Source organism: Labeo rohita, chromosome 3 (genome assembly GCF_022985175.1).
Source record: "Labeo rohita strain BAU-BD-2019 chromosome 3, IGBB_LRoh.1.0, whole genome shotgun sequence".
In the NCBI taxonomy this organism is placed as follows: Eukaryota; Metazoa; Chordata; class Actinopteri; order Cypriniformes; family Cyprinidae; genus Labeo; species Labeo rohita.
Genome location: NC_066871.1, coordinates 25739421 through 25760239, shown reverse-complemented (window position 1 = coordinate 25760239; position 20819 = coordinate 25739421). Strand labels below are relative to the sequence as shown.

General features: G+C 36.0%; 2 protein-coding genes across 6 annotated transcripts; one reads left to right on the top strand and one right to left on the bottom strand.

Moving 5' to 3' along the window:
* Positions 1–240: 240 nt before the first annotated feature.
* atxn7l3a (ataxin 7 like 3a) lies at positions 241–11828 on the top strand. 3 transcript variants are annotated; one of them, XM_051106503.1, is made up of 13 exons: positions 241–480; positions 1082–1191; positions 2622–2754; positions 2850–3021; positions 3331–3428; positions 3550–3572; positions 3661–3706; positions 3828–3865; positions 3966–4034; positions 5399–5442; positions 6534–6605; positions 10152–10288; positions 10365–11828. In XM_051106503.1, exons 2-13 carry the CDS (start codon positions 1141–1143, stop codon positions 10613–10615), a joined length of 1134 nt encoding a protein of 377 aa, XP_050962460.1. In that variant the 5' UTR covers positions 241–480; positions 1082–1140; the 3' UTR covers positions 10616–11828. The 3 variants fall into 3 exon arrangements, with proteins under 3 accessions (XP_050962460.1, XP_050962459.1, XP_050962461.1); XM_051106502.1 differs by having other exon boundaries at positions 10353–11828; XM_051106504.1 differs by lacking the exon at positions 6534–6605 and having other exon boundaries at positions 10353–11828.
* Positions 11829–14780: 2952 nt separating this feature from the next.
* tmub2 (transmembrane and ubiquitin-like domain containing 2) lies at positions 14781–20606 on the bottom strand. 3 transcript variants are annotated; one of them, XM_051106511.1, is made up of 3 exons: positions 20477–20606; positions 18878–19408; positions 14781–16206 (listed from the first exon to the last, which is right to left on the bottom strand). In XM_051106511.1, exons 2-3 carry the CDS (start codon positions 19390–19392, stop codon positions 15819–15821), a joined length of 903 nt encoding a protein of 300 aa, XP_050962468.1. In that variant the 5' UTR covers positions 19393–19408; positions 20477–20606; the 3' UTR covers positions 14781–15818. The 3 variants fall into 3 exon arrangements, with proteins under 3 accessions (XP_050962468.1, XP_050962470.1, XP_050962469.1); XM_051106513.1 differs by having other exon boundaries at positions 18878–19404; XM_051106512.1 differs by having other exon boundaries at positions 20487–20606.
* Between the last annotated feature and the right edge of the window lie 213 nt (positions 20607–20819).

The window sequence follows — 20819 nt, the reverse complement described above, 5'->3', positions numbered from 1 at the left end:
AAACATCTTTTATGTGAAATATCTTATTCAGATCAGTACTAAATAAAAAATAGCATGCATTTTGTATGATCCCTCTTATTTTGGTAAAATTATTAACATTTTCAGATTCTCCAAAGTGTATGTAAACATTTGACTTAAACTGTGTTAGTTTGTATATATGTATATCTCAGTGTGTGTGTTTATGTTTTCACATAAATATGAGATTGGAACGAATTCAAGGCAGCTCAATCGATGTGTCACCTAAGATCGGTAGTAGACTAGTGATGTCTAACCGGAGCCAAAATGGCAGCGTTGTTATATTTTCAAACATCATCTGTACTCAAACGACTTTTTCAACCAGACGTCTAATCATTTTCGCAACGTAATATTTTCACTATTTTTCATATGTACGTTCGTTTTGAGCATGTTTCTTTTATGTGGTCGCTGAACAAGAGAACAGCGGGTCCGTGAATGACATAAGACCCGGCCCGTTCAGTCTAGGTAAGTAGATACAATTTAAACAAGCGCGCAACAAAATGTTTTTCTTTCTGCTCGCTGTGTCAGGTAATACTTTGTTACACATATGTCTGCGGTTTTGAAACAATGTTTCCCAAACCTGCCCATATGGAAAGTTATATGACAGAGAAAAAAGGGCAGTGCCACAGTCGTAACTGTCACCTGTGTTTACAGTGACAGTGCGTACATGTGTGTTCAGCTGTTTTATTGGGTTTCAAATATAAGATGGTCAGTAATTACTGGAAATCGTTTTGACTTATTTGACTGCTGTTTTGCTGAATAATTGCTTTGCCCGCCCACGTTCACAGTATTCCCGTTATATCATCTTGCTGAACACGATAAATAATTTATAAATATGATAAGCATGTTAAAAATGGACCTTATAGACTAGAAATTTTAATGGATAACAAATACACAATATGAACAAATGTTGCTATAAATGGCTGTTAAGGTGTTTTTAGATGAATCTCATATTTTGAGTTTTTTATTAAAAAGGCATGCTTTTATCTTTAGATAGTAGGATGAGGATACTATATCACATTTGACTGTGATGTAATGTGCCTTTGTTTGTATTTGTGTTTTTCAGTGTTTTCCACCCCGTCTGCATTGTCGACAATGAGAGCTCTCCTACAATAGTTGTTGCAAATGAAAATGGAGGATATGTCTCTGTCAGGCCTGGATAACACCAAGCTAGAGGTAAAGGGTCGCAGCTAATGAGTTTAATTTGTGAAACGTACAGAACAGTATATACAGTAGGTAGAAAGTTTAAACACACGTTGCAGAATCTGCAAAATGTTAATTATTTTACCAAAATAAGAGGGATCATACAAAATCCATGGTATTTTTTATTTAGTACTGACCTGTATAAGACATTTCACATAAAAGATGTTTACATAATGTCCACAAGAGAAAATAATTGTTGAATTTATAAAAATTACCCAGATTCTTAATACTGTGTTGTTACCTGAATGATCCACAGCTGTGTTTTTTTTTTTTTTTGTTTAGTGATAGTTGTTCATGAGTCCCTTGTTTGTCCTGAACAGTTAAACTGCCTGCTGTTCTTTAGAAAAATCCTTCAGGACCCACGAATTCTTTGGCTTTTCAGCATTTTTGTGTATTTGAACTCTTTCCAACAATGACTGTATGATTTTAAGATTCATCCTTTCACACTGAGGACAACTGAGGGACTCACATGCAACTATTACAGAAGGTTCAAACACTCAAATGCATTAAGAGCCGAGGGGTGAAAACATTTTAAATTTGAAGATCAGGGTAAATGTAACTTATTTTGTCTTCTGTGAAACATGTAAGTATCTTCTGTAGCTTCTCAAAAGGCAGTACTAAATCAAAAAAAATATATATATATGATACTTAATTATGGAAAATGTACACATCCTCATTCCGTTCAAAAGTTTTCACCCCCGGCTCTTAATGCATTGTGTTTCCTTCTGAAGCATCAGTGAGCATTTGAATCTTCTGTAATAGTTGCATATGAGTCTCTCAGTTGTCCTCAGTGTGAAAAGATGGATCTCAAAATCATAGTCGTGTGTCAAATACACAAAAATTAATTTGTGGGACCTGAAGGATTTTTCTAAAGAACAGCGGGCAGTTTAACTGTTCAGGACAAACAAGGGACTCATGAACAACTATCACCAAACAAACAAACAAAAAAAAACAGCTGTGGATCATTCACGTAACAACACAGTACTAAGAATCAAGTGCATGTAAACTTTTGAACAGGGTCGTCTTTATAAATTCAACTATTATTTTCTCTTGTGGACTATATATAAACATCTTTTATGTGAAATATCAGGTCAGAACTAAATAAAAAAAAACATGCAGTTTGTATGATCCCTCATATTTTGGTAAAATAATTAACATTTTGCAGATCCTGCAAGGTGTATGTAAACTTTTGACGTCAACTGTATATCTGTTTTGTTGTTCTTGTAAAATTTGTGTTCATCTAAATGCATCTGTCACCACTAAAATTCACAGAATCTTGGATAATATTTTTTTATGGGTGGGCCTCCTTTATCCCAGGTCCAAAGAGTAGCCTGTATCATAAACAAATAAGATAATCACATGATTTAACTTATCTTGCAAAAACTTCTGTGCCTTTGTTGTAGGCCTTGGCTCATGACGTTTACTCTGACCTAGTGGAAGATGCCTGTTTAGGGCTGTGCTTTGAGGTGCACAGGGCGGTCAAACAGGGTTATTTCTTCCTGGATGAAACGGACCAAGAAAGCATGAAGGATTTCGGTGAGTCCGTCATAAAAAATAAACAAATCCATTAATTCTAAAGCTTAAGTTGCATGCTTTTAAAATGTGTTTACTTCATGCTCCTCCTGATGTAGAAATAGTGGACCAGCCTGGTGTGGACATTTTTGGGCAGGTGTTCAACCAGTGGAAGAATAAGGAGTGTGTGTGTCCAAACTGCAGCCGGAGTATTGCGGCCTCTCGCTTTGCTCCTCATCTGGAGAAATGTCTCGGCATGGGCCGCAACAGCAGCCGAATAGCCAATCGCAGGTCAGCAGGCTGTTAGAATTCAATGAGTTTAGTTTTTCTCACACTAAATGCAGACATTATTCGGTGAAGGCAATGCTCAATGCAATAGCTGACCAAAATTATTTATGCATTGTAATGACTGTATGCCTTCTTGTTTTTGTTCTATTGCCATGTACTGGTGGAGCATTTTTATAAGTTGGGGTGGCACATTTCTAATGATTCTTTTCCAAAGATGACACATAGACTCTGCCAGAGAAAGAGATTTCATTGATTCCTGAGGGGAAAATATAGTGACGTTTCAAAGCATCGATTTTTCTGCTCTTTCTACAGAATAGCCAGCAGCAACAACACAAGCAAGTCAGAAAGCGACCAGGAAGACAATGATGATATCAATGACAATGACTGGTCCTATGGTTCAGAAAAGAAAGGTGAGCTCATCCAGTTTGTCTCTTTCTCTCTTTTCTTCTTACTTCCTGCACCGTTTTTATCTAATGTAGGCCTGAGTTTAATAATTAATGTTAACAGTTTATTAACCTCTTATTTTCATAGCCAAGAAGAGAAAGTCAGAAAAGGTACAAACTTTTGTCAGATATGAATTGATAAATATTCTAAATTGTAATCAGTTGAAATTAATATTTAAAATAAATCTGTGTATTTTAGAATCCAAACTCTCCCAGGAGATCCAAATCTCTGAAGCACAAGAATGGTGGGTTTTATTCTGACTGAGTCTAGCTTTCAGGAGTTGTTTGATGGTAGTGCACTGTGTGACTGACAGTAGGCTTCACTTGAATGTGTTGTGAGTGTTTTTGTGTCTTGTCTCACTGCAGGAGAGCTCAGCAGTAATGTAAATCCAGATCTGTATAAGGTGAGATGATTCATTATTTTAAAATGTATAACATTGGTTCTTGTTCTTACTGTTGCCTTTATTACGGTATTGTTTCATTCCCTCTCATTCACTCATGCAGTATAACTACAGTTCTGGCATTAGTTATGAGACTTTGGGACCCGAGGAGCTGCGCTCCATACTGACTACGGTGAACAGCCTTACACACATACACATTCTTATTATATTATTACATACAGAATATATTATTATATAAAAGCAGTAATATTGTGAAATATTATTTGAATGTAAACAACTCTGCTGATTTATTGCAACAAATGCTGATTTATTATCAATGTTGAAAACTGTTGTGCTGCTTAATATTTTGTTGGAACCTTTGATGCTTTTTTCAGGATCCCTTAATAAATAAAAAATTAAAAAGAACAGTATTTATGTAAAATAGAAACCTTTTGTAACAATATAAACTACAATGTAAAAATTTGTGGTCAGTACGTTTTTATTCTTTCTTTCTTTCTTTCTTTCTTTCTTTCTTTCTTTCTTTCTTTTTTTTTTTTTCTTTTTTTTTTTTTTTAAGAAATAAATACTTTTATTCACCAAGAATGTGTTAAATTGATAAAAAGTGATAGCAAAGATTTATATTGTTAGAAAAGATTATATTGTTAATAAATGCTCTTTTAAATGTTTTATTCATCAAAGAATCCTGAAAAAAGTATCACAGGTTCCAAAAAATAATAAGCAGCACAACTGTTTCCAACATTGATAATAAATCAGCATATTGGACTGATTTCTAAAGGATCATGTGACATTAAGAATATATTATTATATAATTCTTATATTTTTCTTATGTTTTCTCTGACTGTTTGCCATACAATATATATATTTTCTCCTTTTTTCTTCTAAAAATAATTCTATACTTAAACAAATTAATTTAAAAATTTAAAAATTAAACTAATAATTACTAATAAAGTAAAGAAAAAATTATATTAGGTTTATGAATACAAGTCTCATAATGTACAAATCATTTACTTTTTAATTCAATTATTTAAATTATCCTCAAGAAATGTAATTCAAACTTTTATTTCAAAAATACTCTTTTGCCCATTTATTTAAAATCATTTCTTCTCTATTTATCAAAATTCTTGATGTTTGCTGGTAAATTAACATCCTTTTTTTATACTTGGATAAAGGAAAATATGCACTTTTCCAGCTAAAATAATAATTGAATGTAGTCAAGATGACAAGAGTAAAGAACTATTTCACTATATTATACCAAAAGAAAGGGGCAACTAATATTTTGACCGTTTGCAATTATTAGGATCAGTTTGATAATTAATATAAGTGGTATTCCCCTCTTTTTGCAGTTACAAAATCTACCAATAATACACACACACACACACACACACACACACACACACACACACACATATATATATATATATATATATATATATTATAAACATGAAATAAGAGTTAATCATTTAAGTGCTATCATTAATATATAATCTCTGATCCACTGTAGTTTACTCATTGCTAACAGGTTCTCTCTTTCCTCAGCAATGTGGTGTCGTATCAGAGCACACAAAGAAGATGTGTACACGGTAAGAATTCACTCCATATTTGTGAACTAACAGGAAACCATAAAAATAAACATCCATGATTTATTCTTATGAATGCACACTGTGGTACAACTCACTGACACTTAGAGTTTCTTTCCATTACCTTATTGACCGTGAAAGTCACCAGGTTTGTCGTGTTTCCTTTGCCAGCGAAGAGTAAGTATTTTTCCACAGCAGGCGTATATTATGAGGAATAAAAACTTACTCAAGGCAAAAACATCTGTGAAACTAGTCTAGGAGATTTAAGGGCTTTGCACATATAAAACCTTGGCCAAACATCTTTTTTTATTTTATGTTAAGACAGCTTATAACCCTGCTTACACAACATTTAGATGTATAATGTTTATGACTTTTAAACTGTTTAGTACTTATGATCATATTTGCATGACAAAAAAGAAGAGCATACTGTTAATTGGTAATTCGCTAAGAAAGTCTTTATTATGATGTATTTGACAGCATATATTTGAATGAATGATTAAAGTGCTAATTTTTGTGTTAACCGTTTTTCTAATGAAGTATCTATAGTATCGATGAACAAGGGCACATAGTTTTTCACTGTTGAAGTGTCAAGGAAGTGTATGTGTAGTGTGTGCTGCTGCTTTAGAGCCAGAGATTGATTGTGCATGTGATGTGTGAACGCATGATCTTTTTCATTCGTGTAAATGGAAATGATCATGTTATGTTGGGACTGATTTTACGGAACACAACTGGCAACTCCATAAACCCAATATTTTTGATTGGTGTTCACTTTTCAGTTTTCTTTCCTGTGTCATTTAATTTGGCCTTGCTTCTGTTGAAAAATGTTTCACTGAAATAATCTGTCTCCATTCCAATTGGACATAAAAGTGCACCATCATTTCCCAATTGGACGGTCATAGGTTGTTTCAAAGCACTGCCTGTTTTCACACAGCAAGAGACTTCCTGAACTTCAGTCAGCACTGAAACCCCCTTCCCTAAATGCTAATATATCTAACCCTAGAGCCCCCTGTCCAGTCCTGCTGGCAGTGTTCACCAAGTCTCTTGCCCATCATTGTCTCTGGTGCAGTGCGTAATGCCACGTTGTGTCCTGGCAGGTCCCAGCGGTGTCCCCAGCACACGGACGAACAGAGGAGGGCAGTCAGGGTCTTCCTCCTTGGGCCGTCCGCGTGAGTTTCACCCCTTCTCCCAACCCTGACTTCTCCCTGTCAGAAAATAATCAATGTACCCACCTGCTTTCCTCTCCTTTCATCTGTGTCTCTCTCTTAATATACCTCATTTTCATCAAGCTTGTGTTCCTTTGTAGCAGCTGCCCAAAACATAATGGTGAAAAACTAATAGGTCCTAGTATTGAGCCTTGAGGCACACAAGCGATAATTCACCCAAAAATGAAAAATCTTTTACTAATTACTCACCCTCATGTCGTTCCAAATCCGCAAGACATTTGTTCATCTTCGCAACACAAAAAAAGATATTTTTGATGAAATCCGAGAGCTTTCTGACCCTCTGTAGACAACAACACCACTGACACGTTCAAGACTCAGAAAGGTAGTAAGGACATTGTTAAACTTGTCCATGTGACATCCGTGATTCAACCGTAATTTTATGAAGCTTCGAGAATACTTGTGCACAAGAAAAAACTAAAATAACAACTTTATTCAACAATTCTTCTCCTCCACATCACCCCAACGCCATTTTAGAGAGCACTTATTAACCTCAGTTAAATCAAAAGTTGCATCTATTGTTAACTTTAGTTAATGCATTGTGAACTAAAGGCTGGAATACACTACACAAAGAAGAGCCAACATTAGTTGGAGAAAGCCTGGAGTCAGTCTGCAGATTTTGGGCAGTCACAGCTGACAGATTTCACAGAAAATCACAGAGTGTATTATGGGTGCAGTCTTAGCTTCAGACTATGATCCCATCCAGTCGGCAGATATCAAATGTGTTTGATATCTTGAGCCAATTTTTGAAAACAGTGTTTTGAATTGCAATGTGTCTCCTAGCAACAAGAAGCAGGTTTCAGTGTTTCAGTTTGTTGTGTTCTGAATGCCTTAAACTTTAACAGATTTAAGGGGATGATGCCCAGTTTTTCCTCTGTAACCATTTTAAATGTCGTCAAATGTTTATAAAATCTGTTCAGATAATAAAAGTTGTATAGTGTATTCCAGCCCTACCAAGAACAAACAATGAACAACAGTATTTTTATTAACTACCCTGCTGAAAAACCCAGCTAAAACTAGCCTAAGCTGGTTGGCTGGTTTTAGCTGGTTATCGAGCCTGGTCTTAGCTGGTTATAGCTGGTCAGCAGGCTGGTTTTAGAGTGGTTTTGGTCACTTCCTTAGCTGGTCAGGCTGGGAGACCGGCTGGAGCAACCAACTAAAACCAGGCTGGGAGACCAGCTAAAACAGCTACTTCCAGCTTAAAGCAGCTAAGACCAGCCAACCAGGCTAGGCTGGTTTGAGCTGTTTTTTTTCAGCAAGGTAAATAACAAAAGTTAATAAATGCTGTAAAAAATGTATTGTTAGTTCATGCTAGTTCATAGACTAAAGGGATAGTTCACCCGAAAATGAAAATTGTGAATAATTACTCATCCTCATGTCGTTCCAAACCCGCAAGACCTTCGTTTATCTTCAGAACACAATTTAAGATATTTTTCAGGAAGTCCAAGATCGTTCTGATGTAGAACCCGGTTGCGCTGCGCCTTGTTTGCAACCAGAGGAAAGCACACGGACGCGTCATGGTACTGTGGTGAACGTGTGTCGAAAACTGACACAGAAGAGAAGAAATTGTTGATTAAAGTCATTATTTTTGTATTGTCTGTACACAAAAAGTATTCTCGTCGCTTTATAAAATTATGGTTGAAGCACTGATGTCACATGGACTATTTTAATGATGTCCTTACTACCTTTCTGGGCCTTGAACATGTCAGTTGCATTGCTGTCTATGCATGGTTAGAAAGCTCTTGGATTTCATCAGAAATATCTTAGGGGCCGTTTACACGACAACGTTTTCAGCCAAAAGGAAACGTATGCGTTTTGCGTGTTTGTTTACATGACAACAGTATTTTGGGGACTGCAAACGCATAATTTTGAAAATGGGTTTCAAAGTGCGAGTTTTTGAAAACGCCACCGTTACGTACATGCGTAGTATGTGTTAGGTATGTTGACATGCGCAGTAATGTGTCAATATTAAAGGTAAGCATGAACAAACAACGTGCTAACTACTGGCCTGGTATATGTAATACAACGCTTTTAGCAGTTTTTGCGGATATGTATAAACGCAAATCATTTTGAAAATGATGTCGTGTGTACGTGAAACCTTTAAAAACTTCTGTTTTTTGACTACGTATATGTAGCCTAAATTTGTGTTCCAAAGATGAACAAAGGTCTTACTGGTTTGGAACGACATGAGGGTGAGTAATTAATGACAGGATTTTCATTTTTTTTGGTGAACTATCCCTTTAACTGATGTTAACAATTAAGACCTTATTTCAAAGTGTTGCTAGTCATAGTTATGTTCAGTTTAAATGATGACCTGTTAATGCTTTTTCTTTTTTCATGAAGAAGCACAATTTTTCTAGTCCTTTTCGTTTATTAACTTCGTTAATATTAAGTATAATATTTCCATAATTCACACTAACATCTTTTTTTCAAGCTTTTATGGGCTCACTTACAATTAAGGCGCTTTACATGCTGTTACTCAACCCCATGTCACCCAAGATGTACATTTCTCTCTTTTTTCAGTTGAAAAGGTTTTTGAGGAAAACATTCCAGGACTTTTCTCATAGTGGACTTCAATGAGGATCAACGGGTTGAAAGTCCAAATTGCTTCGAAGGTCTTATCTAGCTTTTAGCCATTTTCTAAAAAAAAAAATAATAATAATAATAAAAATGTATATACTTTTTAACCACAAATGCTCATGTTGCACTAGGTCTGCAATGCACGGTCATGACTCATTATATAATCACGGAAAGGTTACGTGCAGTTAGTTTTCCGTCTATGTACCCCGGTTCAAAAAGGTAGGGTAGGGTGAAAAACTACATCTCATTTTCTCCTCCAACTTCTAAATTGTCCAGCATCGTTGCTTTTCCCCTTTTTTTAAAGAGTTTGACTTTCTTTGTGCGTTCACTTTGTAAACACTGGGTCGGTACTTTCACCTATGTCACGTGTGACCTTTCCAACGTGGATATGTAATGCATAAAGCCAAGCTAGTGCGAGATGAGCATTTGTTTTTTTATTTTTTTTTTTTGAAAAACTGATTGTTTCACTAGACAAGACCCTTATTCCTCAGCTGGGATTGTGTAGAGCCCATTGAAGCTACAGTGAAACTGCAATTTAGACCTTCAACCCATCAATCCCCATTGAAGTCCACTACATGGAGAAAAATCCTGAAATGTTTTCATCAAAAACCATAATTTCTTTTCAATTAAAGAAGCAAATGCATGAACATCTTGGATAACATGAATGGATGGACATTATCAGGGAATTTAAATTCTGGAGTGAACTAATCCTTTACCAGTGCTTGTTATAAATTCAATGTCCAGTTTAACCTTGTAAAATAAAGGGTGACAAAGGAAACCATGTCAGCTTATCTGCAAATGTGTCTTTGGTTTCAGATCTGTTGACTGTTTCTTTGAACTAGGGTTCTTAGTAAACGTGTGCTTATTCAGCATTTGTCTTTGTGTACTCACGTCCTGCTTCCTGTTTGCTAGGTCGACGCTACCTGACTCTGATACAGTGCTGGAAAACGATGGCTATGATGCCCCTGATGGCCAGCTCATCATGTCTCGCCTCCAGTGGGACGGCTCCTCTGATATCTCACCGTCAGACTCGGCATCATCAAAAGCCAGTGAGTTTTTCATGATCGCTTTTAAAAACAACACAGTCTGGTTTTATTTTTAACTTATTCACAGTCTTGTTTTCAGGCACCAATAACTCTGAATCTAAGAGACCTAAGAAAAAGAAGAAGCCCAGCACGCTGTCTTTGACTACCACTGGAGGTGGAGGAGAACGGGACAAAGGGCCGGAACGAGAGAGAGGAGGAGACAGAGAGAGAGTAGTAGGCGGCGGGAGCAGTAGCAGCAGCTCCCAGAATGCACTGAGCCTGTCCAGTCGAAAAAAGCGACCAAAACTGCCACTTCCCCCAGCCCCTAGCATCTACGATGACCTGAACTAAGGAACTCGCAAACACTTGCACAGAGTTTGTAATCATGACTAACTTTAATGAGTACTTACGTGATTCTCCATTTCAAGGTATATGAATGCGATTAGACTAACTCTTTCTGTTGAATGTGTGTGTGTATGAGAGGAAAGGTCTGGGCGCCATTTCAGACATTCGTATCTGAGGCATAAGAGAGCACATTTGTTACAGCACAGTGTTGCACAGTGAAAAGTGAGTGGTTTTGTGACTTAAATGTGGTTTTTGTATGTGGATCAAGAATTTTATTTTACTATGCAGTTCACTGTCATTGTGTTATTGCATACTCTTGTGTGTTTGTGTGTGTGTATGTGTATACATGAGATTTGGGTTTACAGTGACACATGAAAATGTGCCATGGTGTGAATGCTAGACAGACTGTTTGTATGTGAATGGGATGTTGCAAATATTTTGTTCCCTGGTGGCTCATGTAATACAGTAGGTTAATCTGTGCAATGTCCTCTACTGGTTTTAAGGGGTGTTTTTTCTTCATATCCTCTTGCTAATGTTACTGCAATCTGTTGATCTCTTTTCAGCTGCTTTCTGCAAGCAAATCTACTACTCTTACTCGTACATGTCTTGCTAAATAACGGACTTGCGTAGCGCTACCGACAGCTTTCTGCCAAATCTGTGGATACACAATCTTTTGCCTTTAGTGTTTTTAAGTTAATATTTCATGTCTATTTATTTAAGCTTCCGTGTCAATATTTTTATTTTTATTTTTTTATAATCATGGCTTTTTGACTCCTTGATCTGTACCGTATGCATTTTTTCGGATTACAGAGTTTTAATGGCTGAAGAGTTTGGTGAGCCTTAGAGCACTTACTTTGTTAGATATCAGCTTGTTTTGTATAAAATATGTTTGGTAAAAAAAATCTGAAATGCAAATAGTAATTGAAAATGCACTTGGATAAAGTCCAGCCCGTTTAGGCGCCTTTTTTTTGTGAAATTTTATTTTTGTCAGAGCTGTCTTTTGTGAATTCTGTTGCTTGAAGTTTAAATGACCAGAGAGTTTCTCTGAGTGTGAATTGAAATGTCTGCATGATGGAGGAAAAAAAACAAATACATGGTACACCTTACGATAAACCATTGTTGTGGGTGGATGTTTCTTCTGTGATGCTCAGTTATTGCTCTGGCTCTCAATGGACTGTTGTATCTCTGTAATAGTCTAAATAAATATTTCTCAGGATTATTTGTTCTCACACTCATTCTTAAATCAAAGGGACAGTTCACCCCCCAAAAATTGTCCTAATTTACTGTCATCATTTCAAACATATCTGACTTTATTCTGTGGAATATAAATGTTTATAGCTTAAGAAGTGTTTTTTCCCCCCATACAGTGGAAGTTAATGGGCTCCAATAGGGGTGTCACGTTATAATGATGTTGGCGATATTTATGAATAGTACACACATACGATATGATAGAAAGAAAGTTTGCATGTCATTTGCAGGGCTTAGTAATTTCTTCTGTGCATTTGTTATATTGCTGCTGCCGTAAAAGTGTCAGTTTTTTAAAACTACACCCTACTACGTTGCATTGCCATGGCCAAATAAAATAATAATTAATAATAAAATATATGTGAGGTTGGTAGCTAGCTAGTTGAAAAGACTGTATCACATCTAGCGTCAGTGACACCTGCACCATTTTAATTCTCTTTATTTCAGTTTAATTCTATTTTTTTATTCAAAAGACTATCGAAAGTAGTCATTCTTTTCATTGAGAATACACAAAGCCTTAATTTAAACACCAAGGCCATTGTGGATAAATTTGGCCAAAGAGTTAGAGACAGTGTGGGAGTGCGTTTACATTAAGTAATTTAATAAGCTAAATATGGCAGTGTTTTAGTATCATAATATGTTTAGAATAAAGTCAAAATTACGAGATTAAATTTCTGGTATATTGTGTGAATAAAGTTAATAATTGAGAAAATTACGCCTACTCCAAACAAACAAACAAACAAAAAAAGATCTGTGGTGGTTAACTGACTGATTTATGAAAATAATAAAACAATATTGCTTAAACTTATTACATTGTTAGCGTTTCTGAGGTTATCTTAGGGCTGTTATGCTATTTACAAGCTATTTTATTGACCATTTTTTAAACACTGATTGATTGATTATATGAGATTTTAATTTTATTAAGTTGTTCTGATTTTTTTAAATGTCTGATATTTATACATATATTTTATGCTGTAATTAGTAGAAAAGAGAAAAAGATGACATTTATTGTTTGTATTTCGTGATAAAATTTGAACAGAATTTAAAGGCTACGATTTGTGTTATGTTATGTTAAAACTAACAAAATGTTTATTGCGATTACTTAAAAACAGTAAATATTATTTTCATACCGCCAATTAAACAGCTAGTCATGTAATGTGTTTTACTGTAATGTGACAACAGTAAGAAGCTTTGGATCCCACATTAACCTATATAATGTTTTGGGGGCCCTATAAATATTTTTGCATATGGGCCTGGGGCTGACTTGCAATACCACTGATTTCCATAAAATTGAACATGTGCCTACAGTCCAGAGCAGTCCAGTCTGTGGAAGTTTTATTTGTTTTTGTATAGTCTATTATAATTTCAAGTTTATGTAAACATGCACTGAAGTCTTTGGATGCTGCATCACATCTTGCTGGATTTGAATCATGAGTTTGAGTGTTTAAATCAAGACATACCAGACTCATTCGGTTTCAGCTAGTTTCATTGCATTTCATTGAATAGCCTTTCATGTATTTTGAACTCTTTGGAAGACTAATTTATTTTCCTCATTACTTTGAATATGTATTAGATTTCTTGATCTAATACATATTCAATTTTCTTGATTCTTGATTTCTTGGTGGGGTTGCTATAATAAACCCTTCTTTCCAGATCGCTTTGAAGGGTCTTTATGACGTCATATTAAGTCGTCTCGGAGCACAAGTAGGGCGAATTTTTTTTTTTTTTTTTTTTTTTTTTTTTTTTTTTAATAAGTAATGTCTCCAATTTAAAGGACTCACCATCACTGGTGACATATTAGGCCATAAATACCAACAACATTTGCACACATGGTGGGGGATCTTATTTAGCTATAATACAGTGAGTTCTCATAAGTTTATTTTTATTAAAAGTAATAAATTCCATTTTTTGTTAAAGTCGCATTAATTTTTTTTTTTTTAAATGTTTAAATGTAAAACATTTTTACCACATTTGTTTTGTTACTTTTCGAATGTCATTTATGCATACTGTAAACTTCCAAACTTTTCAAACGTTCAGTTAACTAGAATGTTTACAATTATGATCTAAACAAAGAATAAAATAAACAATTTCTGTACTTATTTTTTGAATGTGATGTACATACATTTTTAGACAGCTTGTTTTTTTTTTTTCAAATTTAATTGTCTGGTGCCCTACAAATAATGAACAGACTTTAAAACGTTAAATATTATTTCCAAACATTTATACCGTCAATAAAACAGCTTGTAAATAGTCATGTAATGTGAGTTACCTCAGTAATGACAACAACGAGCTTTGGAGCCCACAAAATCCTGTAGTATTTTCATGATGTGTCATCAATTGGCCAAATTGGCGGCACTGAATGTAAACAATGCCACTGAACCGAAAAGATATCACCAAATTTGCTGCTTATTGCTGCTGAAAATGGTCAACTGTTGTCATATTTTGGGCTGTACTAATCGGTCAGACCGGGAAAGACATTTTGAGTGCTACAGACTGCCAAAAGTTATAAGAAATCAAGGAGAAAAGTGCAAAACTGTCTCAGGAACAAAAGGCGTTTGTAGTTGGCCAAACTGAACCAGGATTTCCAGAGTCTTGCCAGTATTCGTGTTTGTTGTTACCATTTCCGGTTAGGTAGGTAAAATATTAGGCTAATATCTTAATTGATAGTGCTCTTACGTAACTCTTACCACTTACTAATTTTAGTTTTGTCAAACTGTTACACCCTTTTCTGCTTACTAAGTCCTTCTCTATATGATTTAGCAGCTTCCACACGTTTTTCTCTGTGGTTTAGACAGCATAAATGAGCAGAACAAAGTATTCAGTAGCACATTCTTCAAAATATATGTGTTCTGCACGAGGTGTTTTTGGGGTGGAGTTTTTCCCTTTTTTTGGGTAAGTGTGTGTAGACAAAAAAACAAAACAAAAATAACTTTTCAAAGATGAGCGATTTTATTCTGAATTACTGCATCAAGGCAAAACCAAAAGCATTTTATTTAAAGAGGTGCTAATAGTCTGTTATAGCGAGAGTGAAAATAGGTAGACTAGTTTTCCCCTAAAACATATGCAGATATTGCTGACAATACTGAGAAAAGTGACCCATTCATACAAGAACCATCAAACTTTCAGAGAGCTTTAAGGTTCCTCCACGTCCCTCTTGATTTATCTACAGTAAACATTGCTTATATACAGATTTTACACAGGACAAAAATTTATTTGCTTTGTTATCGGCGTCACATATGAAATGCCTATTAATGCAGTGATTGCTCTACAGACTATAGCGGTCCAGACACTCCTGTGTGTTTGCATGTAAAATCTTCATGTATAAAACTCTTATGTCCTAAATGATACCTATAACCTGTAACTAGCAGCAGACATGCTAAACCAGACTGTTATGTAGAAATAAATACAGTGACACTGGCCAAAGAAAAACAAAATCCTTCAATTACAAACATCAAAAAACAAGTTTGAGTAAATTGATGTCTCAATGTATCTGCTAACTAGCACATCACATCTGTTATTTGTGTATTAAGATCCGAACATATGACATTGTATGCTACTACAGAAAATAGTGGTGTATTACCAGTAAGGAAGAGACACATTAATTGATAAAAACCAATCAGTCGACACAAATTGCGATTCCTCTAAATGAAAAGACCAGTCAGACGTGGGATCCTGGCTTCTCTTTACACAGAGAAGCTACACTTCAGGCTGAGATTAAATAATTATAAAGCTATTATTTTTTCCCAAGAAGCTTAATTATACAGCAGTGTTACTTTGCGCTGCTCACAAATGAAGCTGAAAGCACTAGCGCACACACTCTCACCACACGCACGACTTCAGTCGTCTAAATGGCACCAGAACCCTCGAGGGCTCCCTGAGAACTTTCTCAGCTACCACTGATTATTTTCACGTCCGTTTTTCTTCTTCCCTAATATTGGCATCGTTCCCCTCTTCGTCCGTCTTCTCATCGACTGTGCATGCCGAAGATGAGGAAGCTAAAGAAGACCGTGACCCCAACCAAAGAGATGGTGGCCGGGGCAGTGAACAGCTGACGGTAGTTGATTCGGAAGTACCAGACGACGGCGAGCAGCACCACAAACACGGGGATCACCAGGCTTCCTGTGCTGAGAGCTACGCCGGCCGAGCGCAGCCCCCCGCTGAGTATGGAGCCCCTCCCGGCTCGAGGGCTCTCCTCTGCGGCCGCCTCGCGTAGTGCCTGGGCTTGGGAGATGTGACAGTGGAGGACACTGTTGTGGGTGATGTTGAGGGACAGGAGAGAGCGCTGAGGATCCTGCAACAGTTGGCCTTGGTAGATGAGCTTTATCTGATGTTCACGGCCGGAGAAGTACTTACTGGGAGATAGAGAGAGAGAAATCTTTAACAAACAAGAGGGAGCTGCTTGGGCAGTTAAGCAACACCGAATAAAGGAAGGATTTTAATGGATTTGTTTTCGTCCATTATATTTCTTAGTTTTGGTGTCTCAAAATCTTGTAACTTCCAAAAATAAAAATTCTGTCATTAATTACTCACGCTCATGCCGTTCCAAACCTGTAAGACCTTTGTTCATCTTCATAAGATATTTTTGATGAAATCCATGAGCTTTCTGACCCTGCATAGACAGCAACAACTGACACGTTTAAGACCCAGAGAAGTAGTAAGGACATTGTTAAAATAGTCCAAGTGACATCAGTGGTTCAACCTTAATTTTATAAAGCTATGAGAATACTTTTTGTGCACCAAAAAAAAACGGATTTTTATATAATTTCTTCTTTTCTGTGTCAGTGTTTGAAGCGCATTCAGGAGAGTTTCAGAAAACATGTCAGTTGCGTTTCTGTCTATGCAGAGTCAAAAAGCTCTCGGATTTCATCAAACATATCTTAATTTTCGTTCTGAAGATGAACGAAGGCCTTACGAGTTTGGAACGGTATGAGCGCGAGTAATTAAGGACAGAATTTTATTTTTTGAAAGTCACAAGGCAGGGTGAGACACCAAAACTAAGAAACATAATGGCCAAAAACAATGACATGAGGGTGAGCAATTCATGACAGAATTTTCATTTTTAGGTGAACTATCCTTTTAATCTTTTGATGTGGTTTAAACTTCTGTAACAAAATGTTGATACAGCTGACTCTTTCTGGGTGAGGTGGTCATGTGGTTGGCAAAACAGTGTGTGCAATAAGTAATACGTAAAGAAATTTAAAATAAACAAGAAAATGTTGAACAAAATGTATAATATTTAAGATTTAAAAATATAACTACTGTTCAAATATTTGTGGTCAGTAAAAAGTGACAGTAAAGACATTTTTGGTGTTCCAAAAAAAATTTGAATAAATGTGTTCTTTGAACTTTCTATTCATCGAAGAAACCTGTAGTAAATATATTACGGTTTCCACAAAAATATTAAGCAGCACAGCTGTTTTCAACAGTGATAATGGTAAGAAATGTGACACTGGGCCACAAAAGCAGTCAATTTTTTTCAACTGAGATTTATACATCATCTGAAAGCTAAATAAATGTGTTTTCCATTGATGTATGGTTTGTTAGTATAGGACAATATTTGTTCAACATACAACTATTTGAAAATCTGGAATGTGAGGGTGCAAAAAAATTAAATATTGAGAAAATCGCATTTAAAGTTGTCCAAATGAAGTTCTTAGCAATGTATATTACTGATCAAAAATTGTTTTGCTATATTTACGGAAGGAAATTTACAAAATATCTTCATGGAACATGATTTTTAAATAATGAACATGGTTTTGTGGTCCAGGGTCACAAATGTCACCTGAGCAGTAAATCAGCATATTTGAATGATTTCTGAAGTGTGATGACTGCTGAAAATGCAGCTTTTCTATCACAGGGCTACATTTAGCAGCAGACAAGTTTAAAATATATTAAAATAGAAAACAGTTATTTTTAATTTGTATGTTTCAAAATATAACAATTTCACCATTTTTAAAACATACTGACTTTATTTGTAAAATAACAAAAAATAAAGTCCCGTCACTGACATCATGACTTCTAAAAATGCCCTTTTTATGTAATTTTAGAAGAAACATAAAAATCAAGGTACATATTGAATATATATAAAAAAAAAAAAAAAAAAGGACATTTAGTAGTTTGAGTTGTTGTTTTTATAGACAGTCTTCAATTTGTGGCCTAGATGCATAAACTGCCTAGACTAGTCTTACAGGTTAGTCATCTAATTTTTTTTTTTTTTTTTAAGACTGCTCATAACTTTTTTTTTTTCAGTCAGTTACATAAAAGCATGGGGCCAGTTGCATAAACTGCTTAGACAAGTCTTCAAAAGTTAAACACCTAATTTATTTTTATTCTGATCATACATTTTTAAAGTCAGTTACAAAATGGTAGACTGGCCTAATTTGAATCCAAAAAGTAAGACTGATTACCTCTTGGCCAACTGCTAGCTGATCAAACTAGTTCTTAAGACACAGTCTTAACAAAGTGGCTATGTTTATGCAACTGTCACCTGGATTGGTCAAATTTGAATCCAGAAAGTAAGACTGATTGCCCTTGCTGGTCAGACAAGTTGTTAAGACAGTCTTAACATAAGTGGCTATGTTTATGCAACTGGCCACTGTTTCAAAAGCTGCAATGACGCACATCTTCATGCATATGAGACAGTAATGACCTACACCCTTCAGAGTACTGAATTTACTTATTTACTTTCTTATTATAATTTCATTGTATTATTATCGCAATGGAATGCAACTGAAATGTTCCCAGACCCAAAAACCTAGTAAGTCCATCGGTAAAACAGTCCATGTGACATCAGTGGTTCAAATGCAATTTTACGAAGCTACAAGAATATTTTTTGTGCGCAAAGATGTCACTGATGTCACATGGACTATTTTAACAATGTCCTTACTACCTTTCTGTGTCTTGAACATGTCAGTTTTGTGTTTTTGTGCTACAAGCTTTACATTTTTGGGTGAACTAACTTTTCAATTTCTCCTAAGACTTTAAGTTTATTTTTTTACTACTTCATGTAATTATTCGTCTCACCTCTTTAGCAGTCCAATGGTGTCCTGCGGTCTGAGTACTGCCAGCTCCTCCGTGTCATTCAGAAACTTCAGTCTCACCGTGATACTGGCAGCCTCATCCTCTGCCTCCTCTTCTGTCCCTTCCTCCTTCCCCTCTTCACTTTCATCACCCTGAACATAGCTCACTTTCTTCCTCCCACCCTGAATATCCAGCAGCTCCTCTCCAGGCACGTCCTCTCCTCCATCCGGCCGGGCTTCGCCCTCTTCCTGTTTCTCCTCCTCTGCGGGCTCTTCGTCCGGCTGCTCGCTGGCCTCTGAGCTGGGCGGGGGGTTCGAGTAGCTGTCGTGACCCCCGAGGCCGATGAGGGAGGCGTGGGCGCCCACGGTGAGAATGGTCCCCAGAATGTGATCTCCACGGTCGGCCACGTGGGTAGACAGCCAGGCAAGAACCACGGCCAGGAACAGGACAACCACGCCGCCCAAAGCCGTGGCCTCCTCCCCGAGCCCGTCAAGCACAGTTAGAGCACACACCGCCATCCCAGCCCCACTCTACCTGCGCAGAAAAAAAGAAAGATCAAGTTAACCTTAAACACGTTCACCCAAAAAAGAAAGTTGTTTCAGAGACATTTTTTGGATGAGACATTTCTGTCCTCTGGAACTGGGTTATTACGGTCAACTAAAGGTAAAACCTTCACAAAAAGAGTTTTACTTGAAATAAAACAAATGTTAACTAAAATATTTTTAAAAAACCTTATAGACATACAGCAAAAAAAAAAATAAATAAATAAATAAATAAAAATGACAACACAAAAACTAAAACTTTAACAGAAATTGTAAAGAAAATGGAAAATATAAAAATGAAAACAAAATATCAATAAAAAATATTAACAGTATCTCAACAGTTCTATTGATATTACTTAAGTCTTTCATAATAAGACCACAAAAGTGCACCAAGAAAGAAAATCGAACTTAACAGAAGTCATCCCAGTCTTGTGACCTGCTTGAAGCTGGTATTTATGATATATACTCATTGTCATTAATTATGTTCACTTGTCATAGGACTTTAATTGTGGGTTACAGTCTTAAAAAGCAGTACCTGTCTGGCTAGATCCTCTAGCAAAACATCAGTGTGTTGTATGGATCTTTAAGAATGTAAAGACCCGTAACTCTGTTACCTAACATAAAGTGACACACTTCTTAGCTGCATTAGGGAATAAGCCCGATGTCATTAGCTACTGAGTGACATATACATTTCTTAAAACTGTAATTCCCTTCTGTTAAGTTATATATTAGCTTAATAATAATACACTGTTACCAAACAGCTTGTAAGTTACATTTAGATTCGCTAACGGTTTCCGCTAAAGCCAAGAAACATTTAACAAATCTTAACCGTTACACATGTAATGTCGCCCACAGGTCCTAGAATGAGCTACAGTCGATATTAAACACAAATGAGACGAAATATCGAACAGAAAAATACATTTGATAAAAAAAGTATCTGCTTTGTTTCGTCTGTCTGCAAGGGAAGGCAGCTAATCATGTAGCGGCGATGTAGGACGACCTTGATTCTCGAGTTTTAACAGAACACATGTGTTTTAAACATATATTACAGCACAATTACCTTCTCTTACTTCAGATCATTCTGGATCGACGCTGTTTTGATCCCCACACCGGTTGAAAGACACAACACTTGGCTTAGAAATAAATAAACACACGTACCGTCTCACGCGCACGCGCACGCGCACGCATACAGCTGACGCTCAGTCAGTAGGAAGGTCACGTGGTTGGAAAAACAGTGTGTGAATCGCTCACTTTTCTCTCTTTCTCTAAATAAATAAACAAACTGAACATCAATTTTAAAATGTAAAAATAAAACTTTATTTTGTAGTTATTGACAAATGTTCATAAATAATAGAAAAGTATTTATACACTACCAGTCAATTTTTTTTTTTTTTTTTTATTAA